The 13,831-nt window shown below is 52.6% G+C and overlaps 1 protein-coding gene across 2 annotated transcripts in view; it reads right to left on the reverse strand.

The window, feature by feature from the left end:
* Positions 1 to 13,831, reverse strand: part of Steap3 (STEAP3 metalloreductase) — a 43,787-nt gene that overhangs the window by 15,505 nt on the left and 14,451 nt on the right. For both annotated transcript variants that reach the window (XM_041648495.1, XM_041648496.1), the window contains exons 2-3: positions 7,129 to 7,628; positions 4,459 to 4,986 (exon numbers count right to left, since the gene is read on the reverse strand). In XM_041648495.1, the coding sequence (XP_041504429.1) occupies positions 4,459 to 4,986; positions 7,129 to 7,620 (1,020 nt within the window). In that variant the 5' untranslated portion in view covers positions 7,621 to 7,628. The remainder of the gene's footprint in view (positions 1 to 4,458; positions 4,987 to 7,128; positions 7,629 to 13,831) is intronic.

The following is a 13,831-nucleotide window of genomic DNA, read 5'->3' on the forward strand; positions in this document are numbered from 1 at the left end:
GGGAGAGGGTTAGTGGCTTCCTATCCTGGGAGAGGGTTAGTGGCTTCCTATGCCCTGGGAGAGGGTTAGTGGCTTCCTATCCTGGGAGAGGGTTAGTGGCTTCCTATGCCCTGGGAGAGGGTTAGTGGCTTCCTATGCCCTGGGAGAGGGTTAGTGGCTTCCTATGCCCTGGGAGAGGGTTAGTGGCTTCCTATGCCCTGGGAGAGGGTTAGTGGCTTCCTATGCCCTGGGAGAGGGTTAGTGGCTTCCTACCCTGGGAGAGGGTTAGTGGCTTCCTATGCCCTGGGAGAGGGTTAGTGGCTTCCTATGCCCTGGGAGAGGGTTAGTGGCTTCCTACCCTGGGAGAGGGTTAGTGGCTTCCTACCCTGGGAGAGGGTTAGTGGCTTCCTACCCTGGGAGAGGGTTAGTGGCTTCCTATGCCCTGGGAGAGGGTTAGTGGCTTCCTATCCTGGGAGAGGGTTAGTGGCTTCCTATGCCCTGGGAGAGGGTTAGTGGCTTCCTATGCCCTGGGAGAGGGTTAGTGGCTTCCTACCCTGGGAGAGGGTTAGTGGCTTCCTATGCCCTGGGAGAGGGTTAGTGGCTTCCTATGCCCTGGGAGAGGGTTAGTGGCTTCCTATGCCCTGGGAGAGGGTTAGTGGCTTCCTACCCTGGGAGAGGGTTAGTGGCTTCCTATGCCCTGGGAGAGGGTTAGTGGCTTCCTATGCCCTGGGAGAGGGTTAGTGGCTTCCTACCCTGGGAGAGGGTTAGTGGCTTCCTATGCCCTGGGAGAGGGTTAGTGGCTTCCTACCCTGGGAGAGGGTTAGTGGCTTCCTATGCCCTGGGAGAGGGTTAGTGGCTTCCTACCCTGGGAGAGGGTTAGTGGCTTCCTATGCCCTGGGAGAGGGTTAGTGGCTTCCTATCCTGGGAGAGGGTTAGTGGCTTCCTATGCCCTGGGAGAGGGTTAGTGGCTTCCTATCCTCGGAGAGGGTTAGTGGCTTCCTATGCCCTGGGAGAGGGTTAGTGGCTTCCTATGCCCTGGGAGAGGGTTAGTGGCTTCCTATGCCCTGGGAGAGGGTTAGTGGCTTCCTATGCCCTGGGAGAGGGTTAGTGGCTTCCTATGCCCTGGGAGAGGGTTAGTGGCTTCCTACCCTGGGAGAGGGTTAGTGGCTTCCTATGCCCTGGGAGAGGGTTAGTGGCTTCCTATGCCCTGGGAGAGGGTTAGTGGCTTCCTACCCTGGGAGAGGGTTAGTGGCTTCCTACCCTGGGAGAGGGTTAGTGGCTTCCTACCCTGGGAGAGGGTTAGTGGCTTCCTATGCCCTGGGAGAGGGTTAGTGGCTTCCTATCCTGGGAGAGGGTTAGTGGCTTCCTATGCCCTGGGAGAGGGTTAGTGGCTTCCTATCCTGGGAGAGGGTTAGTGGCTTCCTACCCTGGGAGAGGGTTAGTGGCTTCCTATGCCCTGGGAGAGGGTTAGTGGCTTCCTATGCCCTGGGAGAGGGTTAGTGGCTTCCTATGCCCTGGGAGAGGGTTAGTGGCTTCCTACCCTGGGAGAGGGTTAGTGGCTTCCTATGCCCTGGGAGAGGGTTAGTGGCTTCCTATGCCCTGGGAGAGGGTTAGTGGCTTCCTACCCTGGGAGAGGGTTAGTGGCTTCCTATGCCCTGGGAGAGGGTTAGTGGCTTCCTACCCTGGGAGAGGGTTAGTGGCTTCCTATGCCCTGGGAGAGGGTTAGTGGCTTCCTACCCTGGGAGAGGGTTAGTGGCTTCCTATGCCCTGGGAGAGGGTTAGTGGCTTCCTACCCTGGGAGAGGGTTAGTGGCTTCCTATGCCCTGGGAGAGGGTTAGTGGCTTCCTATGCCCTGGGAGAGGGTTAGTGGCTTCCTATGCCCTGGGAGAGGGTTAGTGGCTTCCTATGCCCTGGGAGAGGGTTAGTGGCTTCCTATGCCCTGGGAGAGGGTTAGTGGCTTCCTATGCCCTGGGAGAGGGTTAGTGGCTTCCTATGCCCTGGGAGAGGGTTAGTGGCTTCCTACCCTGGGAGAGGGTTAGTGGCTTCCTATGCCTTGGGAGAGGGTTAGTGGCTTCCTATGCCCTGGGAGAGGGTTAGTGGCTTCCTACCCTGGGAGAGGGTTAGTGGCTTCCTACCCTGGGAGAGGGTTAGTGGCTTCCTACCCTGGGAGAGGGTTAGTGGCTTCCTATGCCCTGGGAGAGGGTTAGTGGCTTCCTATCCTGGGAGAGGGTTAGTGGCTTCCTATGCCCTGGGAGAGGGTTAGTGGCTTCCTATCCTGGGAGAGGGTTAGTGGCTTCCTACCCTGGGAGAGGGTTAGTGGCTTCCTATGCCCTGGGAGAGGGTTAGTGGCTTCCTATGCCCTGGGAGAGGGTTAGTGGCTTCCTATGCCCTGGGAGAGGGTTAGTGGCTTCCTACCCTGGGAGAGGGTTAGTGGCTTCCTATGCCCTGGGAGAGGGTTAGTGGCTTCCTATGCCCTGGGAGAGGGTTAGTGGCTTCCTACCCTGGGAGAGGGTTAGTGGCTTCCTATGCCCTGGGAGAGGGTTAGTGGCTTCCTACCCTGGGAGAGGGTTAGTGGCTTCCTATGCCCTGGGAGAGGGTTAGTGGCTTCCTACCCTGGGAGAGGGTTAGTGGCTTCCTATGCCCTGGGAGAGGGTTAGTGGCTTCCTACCCTGGGAGAGGGTTAGTGGCTTCCTATGCCCTGGGAGAGGGTTAGTGGCTTCCTATGCCCTGGGAGAGGGTTAGTGGCTTCCTATGCCCTGGGAGAGGGTTAGTGGCTTCCTATGCCCTGGGAGAGGGTTAGTGGCTTCCTATGCCCTGGGAGAGGGTTAGTGGCTTCCTATGCCCTGGGAGAGGGTTAGTGGCTTCCTATGCCCTGGGAGAGGGTTAGTGGCTTCCTATGCCCTGGGAGAGGGTGGGCCTTTTCTTTCTCAGCTCCGCCTGAACTCTTGCCAACTCAGCACAGAGGACTGAAAACACAGGGCTCTGGCCCCTGCATCACCGTTTCCGGGGCAGGACATGCTGCCTGGCGTCCCTTCAGTAGGGCAGGGCTCCCACACCCAGGGGGTTCACCTTTTGTAGAGAAAAATGTCACCCTGGACTTGCTGCAGGTCTGTAATCTTAATTCCTTAGGAAGCTGAGGCAGTAGGATCACAACTTCTGGGCTACAGATGAGTTCAGGGATGCCCTGGGCAACTTAGTGAGAAAAAAAAAAATGAAATTTATGCCCTAGCAATGCTGAAGCATGCATGGGCAGCTCATATAGGGTGGTTCTGTCAAACTTGTCTGAGAAACCACTGGCAGGGAAGCAGGTGCCCGAGGTGGGCAGGGGTGGAGGCCTGTGATCCAGCAGTGACGTGACCTCACTCCCACGCCCTGTGTCCCTAGGGGACCATGTCAGGGTGGGCACTGGCCTCATGGAATCCCTGTACCCCGAGGGTGGATGAGATGAACTTCGCTAGCCCTAGGATGAACCGGGCTGGGTGACTGATGTCCTATGTGGGCAGCATGCAGCCACCAGCCTGGGGCCCAAGGCTGACATAGACGCCATAGTTCTGAACCAAGCAGGAAAGCAGGCGAGACAGTGGCCAAGCTGCTTCTGTATGCACTGTTGCCTGCTGATGCCACCATCCCTGCTCCTGTGACTCAAAGACCCCCACTGTCCCAGAACCCACTGGGCAGAGTGGTGCCATATGGCTTCTTAAGTGAGTAAATAAGACCACGCCTCAATTAAAAAGGAGAGGAGCCACCTCAGTTGGTAAAATGCTTGCCCTGCAACTGTGAGGATCTGAGTTCGAGTCCCAGAACCCACAAATAAGCTGGGTATAGGCTAGGGAGATGGCTCAGGGGGTAAAGTGCTTGCCACAAAAGCATGAGGTCACACGCGCGCAGACTCATGTGCACACACATACATGTGCACACACATACACATGCACACACATAATGTTAATCTCAGGAATGCAAAGGTGGGAGGTGGAGGCAGGTGGATCTGGAACTTGCTAGCAAGCTGTAAGATCTGACTTCAGATCCCCAAAGCCCACATAATGTGGGGTGCTATAGTGCACATCTACAGTCCCAGCATGCCTGTGGAGAGACGGGATGCAAAGATAGGAGTTTCTAAAAACTTCAAGGACAGCAGCTAGTCTAGGGTTTGTAGAGGCAAACAACAGACCTTGCCTCAAACAATGCAGAAGGTGAGGACCAACTCTGACCTCTTCAAGAGCTCCATGGCAAGTATATACCCACACTTATAGGCAGCAACACGCACACACGCGCACACACGTACACATACATGCACACACACGTGCACGTACACACACACACACACACACTGGCACTTTTTTCCAACTATGTCTTCCTCCATAGTGCTAAAGAACTAAGTACCTGCTCTCCCTTGACCTCCCACACTCAAGTCTGCATGAGTGAGGATAGCCAAGCCACAGTGGTACCCAGATAGCTCCAGGTGGAGGTGGTGGGTTGTACCTGCTTCACGGCCAGGTTGACCAGGTCGTAGCGGTGGGAGCGGCGCAGCGGCAGGCAGAAGCTGTAGAGCGCGTGCAGCATTCCGAAGAAGAAGCTGAGCAGCCCGATCTGCTTGCGATGCTGCAGCCAGAGGTCCAGCCAGTCCGGGAAACGCTGGTACTTGGTCCCCCTCCTCAGCTGAAGGGCGGCTGCCAGCACACCAGGCAGGTACACCAGGGACAGCAGCACATAAGCCACACAGGGCAGTGTGGTGTTGACCACAGACAAGGGCACCTTGTAGAATTTGTTCTCATGCTTCCGCACGTATGGCTGCAGTACGTCCCGGATGAAGTTGTAGGCATAGAAGCACACGAAGAGCCCCAGTGCCAGAAGGATGGGCACCTTCCAGGAAGGAAAGAGGCGCAGGGGTATGGCCTCTATCTCCCGGGCTGAGGCAAGCGATCCCATGTCCAGGGGTGTGAAACCCATGGCGCGTGCCATCTCTGAGATGGTGTGCTTGGCTTCCAGCTGGTCACTGCAGATGAGCACCTGTAGGAAGAGAGAAGGGGACAGTTGGCTGGAGTCACAGGTATGGGCATGGCTAGGCGATCACCAGGGTCAAGCTCCTTAGTTGAGTTGGAGAAACTGAGGCACGTGCTCTCATCAGCTGGTCACTCACTGGTACCTGCCCTCTGTGCCTCAGGTACCAGTGAGTGCAGTTCAGAGTGCAAGATGGTGCTGACGCTCAAGCCAAGGATTTGGGAACAGAGGCCCTGCGGCCTCCCCTGGAGAGAAGAGACAATGCCCTCCCTGCAGGTGTTCTGCTGGCTGCGTGATATCACTGTCATAGTAGATGCTCAGTCAGACAGCCCCTGTCGCCTCTGGAACAGCTGCTTCTGAGGACTAATTGCTCAGGGACCGCCTCTTTTGCATGTAGCCTCTGAACGTGAGGCAGCAGCTGCAGCTGCATCCTTCAGTGCAGAGATGTTTTCTATGGTGCTGTCCCTTGGCTCCACAGAGACCTCAGTCCCCAGCCATGCCTGCCCCATTGTCTTGGCCTGCAAGTCCACTGTACCCCCTGAGCTCCATTGGAAGACACATTGGTGTCTTTGGGTCCCCAAGAATCCTGAGCCATCTTGTTGACACACCTGAGGTCTAGCTAGTCTCCCACAGTAACTGAGCAGTTAGTCTGAGCAGTCACCTAGGCCTCCTGCCCAGCCTGCAGGTCAGCACTAATACACCCATCTTTCAGATGAACAGACTAAGGTCTGAGAGCCTCGGTTTTTACTCTGGTAACTTTGCAGGTTGTCAAATCAGCCTGGGATGCCCTCCCTGCATCCTGAGCCTGAGTCTAAGGCCAGCTGAGGGTCTTCTCCAGCAAGCCCTCTGTCCTAGTCAGCCACTAAGTCATCTAAGAGGAGTGCCTCAAGTGAGCCTGTGGGCACATCTATGGGGGATTGTCTTAATTGTTAATTGGTGCAGGAGGGCCCAGCTTACGGTGGGAGGCAGCATTCCTAGGCAGGTGGTCCTGAGCTGTGGAAGAAAGCTAGTTAGCAGGAGCAGGAATGAGGCAGCCAGCAGCAGTCCATGGTTTCTGTTGTACTTCCTTATCAGGTGTGAGTTCCCAGCACAGCGGTGATGCTGCACGGAATAGCACAGAGGCCTGGGCTCTTACTCTGACTTACTCTGTGATGGACTGGGACCTGTAGGCTGACATATGCCCTTTGCCCCCTGTGTTGCTTTCAGACGGTTTTATCACAGCAATGGAAAGAAAATGAGAGCACCACATGAAAACCTGTCCCCGTCCCTGTCCTGAAAGTCCCATGATGCAGTCACACATCTAGGTCACACAATGATGGATAGCCATGTACCTTGAGATTCTCTCAGAGATGGGCCCTGGATAGTTTATGGATGGACATTCTACCATACGTGTGGAGTCCTGCTTTCTTTTGGTCATGTGTGGTATTTGTGAGGATGTATGTATGTGGGTACATATGAGTTCATGTGTGTGCATATGCCTGTTGAGGGCAGAGGTAAAGTCAGGTGTCTTAATCTATCCCTTTCCATTTTGTTTGTTAAAACACGGTCTCTCACTGAACCCGACACTTGCCTTTTTGGTTATACTGGTTGGCTACCAAGCCTTAGGGGTCCCCCTGTTCCTGCCCCAGTGCTGCTGGGATGACAACCACTACATAGTTTTTATGTGGATGTAAATTTAGGTTCTAATGGTCTCATAGCATGCATCTTACCCACTGCACCAGCTCCCCAATCCCAAGATATCTCCTCCTTGAACCCCAAGTCAACAGCCATCATCCTTTCCTTCATACTGAGGAAACCAAGCTCCCATCTCAAAAAAAACAGGGATCCCATGTCCATAAAAATAGCGTTCAAGCTGGGCGGTGGTGGTGCACGCCTTTAATCCCAGCACTGGGGAAGCAGAGGCAGGTGGATCTCTGTGAGTTCAAGACCAGCCAGGTCTACAGAGTGAGTCACAGAGCAGCCAGAGCTACACAGAGAAACCCTGTCTTGAAAAACAAAAACAGAATAATAAATAAATAAATAGGATTCAAATCCCAACTCACCAGTGTTGGGCTAACATCATTAATGTCTCTGAGCTTCGACTTCCTGCTGCGTAAGATGAGATTTTTAGGGTAACATGAGGGATGCTGGCTGCCATTCCCTAGCACCTACCTGCCTGTTCCCATCCCTTGGGCCAGCCTGCAGGGCCCAAGCAGAGATGACATTGAAGGCCTTGACCACAGTGCAAGCAGGGAAGAGTGAGGCCAGGTACTCGGCGTTCGACTGGTGGTTCTGAAGATGCTCCTTCTCCGTGGGGTTGCTTACATCCACTAGGATCTTGCCAGCCAACTGGTCGCCCAGACTGCACAGCGAAGAATAGTGCTCCCGGAACACGGCTACAAAAACGACCTGTGGAGAGCTCACGGCCTCCTCCTGAAAAGTCACGTGGGCTGCGGAGGGGAAGAGGCCAGCTGTGCGTTTGGGGTTACGACTCCCCACTACCACGCTGAAGCCAGAGCTCACTAGGCGTGTGGCTAGGGAACGGGCAAAATCCCCACTGCCCAGTATGCCCACTTTGGGGGCCTTGCTGGGGATCTCAGCCAGACTGCCATCACTGTCCACCAGGCGGCGACTGATCAGCGGCTTGTCCATGTCCCCGGACATTGCGGTGACTGTAAGAGAATGCAGAGATCTGGTCACTAGAGGCCTCCCAGGGCATCTGGTCTCCTACCTCCCACCTTGTGTCAAACATGGCTGGTTAGGTCTTCATCCAGCAGACACCAAGTATTCCAATTTGCAAACAAGCTGAGCAAGAGCAGCCCCACCGGATGAGGACTCCGACCTCCTGAGGAAGGCTGGGAAGACAGAAAATGAAGGCTGGGAAGGTGGCTCAGCAAACATGGAGATTAGAGCTTGGATCTCTGTGCCCACATAAACACTGGGTAGGCATGGACTCAGAAAGCAGCGAGAGGGGATTCCTGGAGCAGGCTGAGTAGCTAGCCTGGTCATAATGGTGAGCTTTGGGTTCACTTTGAGACCCTGCCTCATTGAGTAAGGTAGAGAACAACAGAGGGTATAGGCCAGTCTTGGGCCTCCGCAGGCATGTGTATACATATGCATACATACATACCTCAACGTGGGGAAAGAAAAAGGACAGGGACACTTAAGAAGACATGGGAGGGGCTGGAGGCTCAAAGGTTAAGAGCATTGGCTGCTCTTTCAGAGGTCCTGAGTTCAATTCCCAGCAACCACATCATGTCTCACAACCATCTGTAATGGGATCTGGTGCCCTCTTCTGGCCTGCAAGCATACATGCAGACAGAACACTGTATGCAAAATAAATTTTTTTTTTAAAAAAAAAAAAGGGACATAGGAAAGGGGAAAGAAATCTAGGCAAAGCCTCTCACCAGCCGAGAAGCGTAATTCCAGTACATGAGCAATGTTTGTCATGACGCTGCTCACATGATTACACTCAGTACATGAGCAACGTTTGCCATGATGCTGCTCACGTGATTACACTTATACCCAGAGAAAATGCTAAAATAGCAATGACCTGAGATGCGGAGATGGCTCAGAGGCCTAAGTGTTTGCCGCACGAGGATCTGAGTTTGACTCTCTAGAATCAATGTACAAAAGTCAGGTGTGGCCATGTGCTCACATGTGCAGAGACAGGCAGATCCCTTGGGAACCACTGGCAGCATGTGCTCACATGTGCAGAGACAGGCAGATCCCTTGGGAACCACTGGCAGCATGTGCTCACATGTGCAGAGACAGGCAGATCCCTTGGGAACCACTGGCAGCATGTGCTCACATGTGCAGAGACAGGCAGATCCCTTGGGAACCACTGGCAGCATGTGCTCACATGTGCAGAGACAGGCAGATCCCTTGGGAACCACTGGCAGCATGTGCTCACATGTGCAGAGACAGGCAGATCCCTTGGGAACCACTGGCATGCTAGTGCAGCTAAACTGGTTTCAGGTCCCAGTGAGAAACCCTGTCTCAAAAAGTTAAGGTGGGGACTGACTGAAAAAAAGACACCTGACATTGATCTCTGGCCCCCACACATACCACACACACACACACACACACACACACACACACACACACAAATAAAAAGGAGATAATAGCGCTTTCCTTACAAGGTTGCAGAAATAAGCCAAACAGGGCTGTGCACAACTATAACCAGACTCAAGCCATAAGCACTGAGCAAGCACCAGCGGCAGAAGACCCCTCGGCACTAATGCCAGGTACCTGTCAAGCCCTAGAGATCAGAAATGGGTTGGTGGGGGGAGCAGGAGTCAGGAACAAGCACCAGCGGCAGAAGACCCCTCTGCACTAATGCCAGGTACCTGTCAAGCCCTAGAGATCAGAAATGGGTTGGTGGGGGGAGCAGGAGTCAGGAACAAGCGTTCTGCAGGTTGGCAATAGAGACCCTCTCTGCTCAGCCACCTGGAACCTGGGACCATCCCACCTGACCCCACAAGGCTTCCAGGCTAGGGTGTCCACATTTGCTAACCATTTGTGTGACCTCAGAAACCTGGATGAACAGAAGTATGTCTTCCATCTCTACTTTCAAATTGCTGAGGCAGGAGAATAAGGAAGAAAATAAGGTTGGGGAAGGCTTTGGGCAAAATCTTACAAAATTCGCATACAAAAATTGGCAGGAGAGCTGGGTGATGACAATGGCTCATGCCTTTAATCCCAGCACTTGGGAGGCAGAGGCAGGCAGATCTCTGTGAGTTCGAGGCCAGCCTGGTCTACAAAGTGAGTTCCAGGACAGCCAGGGCTATGCAGAGAAACCCCGTCTTGGAAAATAAAAAAGAAAGAGAGAGAGGGGGAGAGAGAGAGAGAGAGAGAGAGAGGAGAAGAAAAAAAGAAAAGAAAAAGAATGACAGGAAGAAACCTTGAAATCCCTTGACCTTGGCAACTAAATCAGGCCACTGGCACAGGTATGGGTGTATGTATGTGTATATGTGTGATGTACATATGTGTGCACATTTATGAGCCTGTATATGTGTGGACATAAGCCTTGTATGTTGGTTCTCACTCTCTGCCATGTTTGACACAGGGTCTGTTGTTTCTTCTGCTCCCACACAAGGCTAGCTGGCCGAGGAGCTCTGTCTTACTTCCCATCTCCCCATAGGATGCTGGAGTTACAGACATTCATATTGTACCCAACTTTTTCGTGGGTTCTGAGGATTCGAACTCAGATCCTCATGTCTGCAAATGCTTTTTACTTACTGAAGCACCTCCCCAACCCCTGCCCTCACAGTTTTTCATGGGTATGGCCACACCCAAGCACAAGACCTGCCACTGTTCTGATGGCTGTGGGGAGGGACAGAGTGGTTGGCACACATTCTGGAGTTTTGAGAGGCTCAGAAGTCACTGCTGCCTGTGTGTTTGGTAGAGGTCAGAGTCTGAGTTGTCTGGTCTCTAGATGTGCCTGGCTCTGATGTGGGATCTATTTATAGACTGAGGGCACAGAGGGAGAGGGGATCTGATTGCAGTTGATGGACCTAGGTCTGTAGCCTGGATACAGATCTACTCACCTGCCTGCCAAGCTATGGCTGGGGTGACCCGGCCCCCTCAGGGTCTTTGCCAGGCTCCTTGTCCCCTCTCGATTCCCAGCAGAGCCAAAACATGGACTGCAATTTTGGCTCTGATACACAACTGACCAGCCTGCTCCTGCCTGCTCTTGGAGGCAGGAGTGAGAATAGTCACGGAGATAATGGCCCTAGCCTTTTCTCAAGGGTCGTGCCACCCTTCGGATTCTAAGTGGTCATGGATGGCCACCAGGCATCCCTTGGGTACAGTTATCCTCACAAATTACGATAGATCCTATAAGGAAAAGCAGACTCCCACCCAGAACCCAGGGTTACCTCAGACTGCCAGGATGCCCATGTGTTATCTTTGGGTGTGTGTCCACACTCTTAAGGATGAAGCCCAGGGCTTTGAACACACGAAGGCTCGAATTCATTCTGCCACCAAGCTACATCCTCTGCCCACTTATGGGTTTGATTCCTTTTAAACCTTCGTGTGTGTGTGTATGTGTGTGTGTGTGTGAGAGAGAGAGAGAGAGAGACGACAGGTGTACAATACAATTGAACATATGCAAACTGTATGCTGGAGTGGTGGCTCACTGGTCAGGAGCTTGCACTGCTTTTGAAGCTGTGAGTTCGGTTCCCAGCACACACGGAACGTGGCTCACAACTACCTGTAACTTCAGCTCAAGGAGAGTCTGATACCTCCGACCTCCACAGGTGTTACATTCATATGCATGAATCCACACACACACAATTAAAAATGAAAAATAATAAAAAAAAATTAAAAGTTTTTATAGGCTTGCTCAGCATGTAGACTCTGGGTTTAATCCCAGGCATCACACACACACACACACACACACACACAAGTTGTTTTTGTTTTTAAAGAAATTGAGTCTCCAAGGACTATTATTTCTGTGACTGAAAAGCAAACATGCTTTGGGGTTAAGTCTGAGTCTGTGTGTGATTCATTTGTCTCGGCATTCAAAGCTTCTTTCCTTGTTTTCTGCCTAGTTGAGCTCTTTAAGTCCCATGACCCGCAGAAGTCAAACTTACACAACAGCCAAAGTTAACTGTTGGGGAGGAGCCATCGTCTCTGGGACTCGGCTTGTCCTGTGGCTTCTTTCTACCATCATTCCAGGGAGGTGTGGCTGGATCTGTGTATGAGTGCTGAGGTCTCAGGGCCATTCTGTGGCTCCCAGAGGTATCCTCCGCTATCCACTGCAAGGCCTGGAGTTTAAATGAGGCCATGCAGCAGGATACGGCACACAGCAGCCAAATCTTCCAGGAGGTGCACTGCCTCCCATTTCCCCACGGGTGTGAATCTGCTCTGTCTCCTCTGAAGCTCACACTGAAATGTAACCATTACAGGGCATGAAGGGGAAGGACGTCTAAGAGGTGGATTAAAGGGGCTGGAGAGAATGCTCAGCCGATGGAATACTGTGCCTTGCAGACATGAGGACCTAAGTTCAATACCTAGCATCCATGTTAAAAAAGCCAGCATGGTGGTTGCCTTAGTTAGGGTTTATTATTGCAGTGAAGAGATACCATGGGCATGGCAATTCTTATAAAGAAAACATTTAACTGAGGGGGCTTGCTTACGGTTTCAGGGGTTCAGTCAGTTGTCACGAAGGCAGGGAGTATGGCAGCATTCAGGCAGAGGTGGTGCTGGGGCTGAGAAACAGGAAATCAACTGACTGTCACACTGAGTGAAGCTTGAGAAAAGCCTCAAAGGCTGACCCCACAGTGGCACACTTCCAACAGAAGGTGTGATCCAGATTACAGGTGTGCCCTTCAGTCTCAAGGTCTGGATTAAAGGCGTGTGTCACCCAGTGTTCTCCAACTAGACCACAATTCTTCCAACAAGGCCACAGCTATTAATAGTGCCACTCCCTATGAGTTTATGGGGACCAAATACATCCAAACTATTATAGAGTTGCTCACCACAGCTGGGGAGGAGGATCCCTGGGGCTCCTCAGGTCATCTAACATAGCCAAATCAGTAAATCCCACGCCAAGGAGACAGGATATGGGTCTCATGAGGTGGCTCAGTAGTGCAAAGCCCAGGTCATCTATATGTCTAGCAATGAGCTCAAGCTGGACTACAGGAGGATTTCTGGCAGTTAGATAAAAGCCAGAACTCTTCAGGAACTTATTAAGTGGGTTCCTGTTCCCCCAAAAGGAGACATTCCAGCTCATGGGCTTCCCTACCCCCAGCCACACATCCTCCTTATAACCCACAGGATTCTTCCTGCCCATGTTCTCTCGCCTCTCTTGAAGACAGCCTTGGCCATGTCCAGGTTACTTCTTTCTCTCTCTGCTCTGGACTCTTCCAGATGACTCTGGCTATTTTCTCTCTTATTCATAATAAAAACCTTCTAGTGGAGTGGCCATTCTGGCAGTTTCCTTGCTGTGTCCCCTGCATGCTAGTGTATATAGTGGGTAAAGGCACGTGCCACCAAACTGGACCCCTGAGGTCTATTCCTAGGACCCACTGGTAGAAGGAGGGATTCTACTGCAAGTTCCCTTTGTCAGAACCCAGCCTTTTCTCTACGCAAGGGACCATGGTGCTTCATGGTAAAGGATCCGCTCTGGGCTTTCTCTGTCTGTCTCTCTCTAAGACAGTCTTACTGTGCAGGCCTGGCTGACCTGGGTTAAAGGCTTGAGCCACCATGTCCAGACTTTTGGGGTTCTTAAATTAACGTTCTCATTTTACTCCTGTCTAGAATTTGAAAAATTTAGCAAACAACAAGAGAACCCCCCGCTTTGTCTGTTGTAAAGCAGAAACAGATCTCTTCAAATCAATGGGTTGCATTTTCTAAAAATGTGCTCTGAGATAATGGCCTTGAAGGCACGCATGCATTTCACCTTAAGCCAGTTTAGTGGGGCAGAGGTAGGATGGGAATGTGGCTGAGTCAGCAGAGCGTTTGCCTGGCATGCTATAAGCCCTGGGTTTGACCCCCATGCAGTAATCTGGAAGTGGTGGTGCATGCCTGGAATCCCAGAAGCAAGAAGATCAGAACTGTGAGGTAACTGCCATGTACACAGTGAGTTCGAGGCCAGTCTGGGTTACATAAAGAAAACAAACACAAAGACAGCCAAAAGGAAGAAGACATTGTTGCCCGACTCTCAGAAGACAGCCAGGTGGAGCCTGGGGTGGGGGGCCAGCAGGAAGATGGGCAGGGCACCAGCAAACTCTGGAGTAGCGCCTTGGGGTGTCTGCTAGCAACAGTCCTTAAACCACGGCATCCCCAGGTCACCCTTCCCTGCCAGGATCCCCAGTTCTCAAATTAAACCCACAGCTGCTTTGCCTGTGCCTCCCTGGCCCTGGAGCGC

Source organism: Microtus oregoni, unplaced genomic scaffold, assembly GCF_018167655.1.
Source record: "Microtus oregoni isolate MIOR12 unplaced genomic scaffold, Mior012 000003F_ref0000135, whole genome shotgun sequence".
NCBI classification, from domain to species: Eukaryota; Metazoa; Chordata; class Mammalia; order Rodentia; family Cricetidae; genus Microtus; species Microtus oregoni.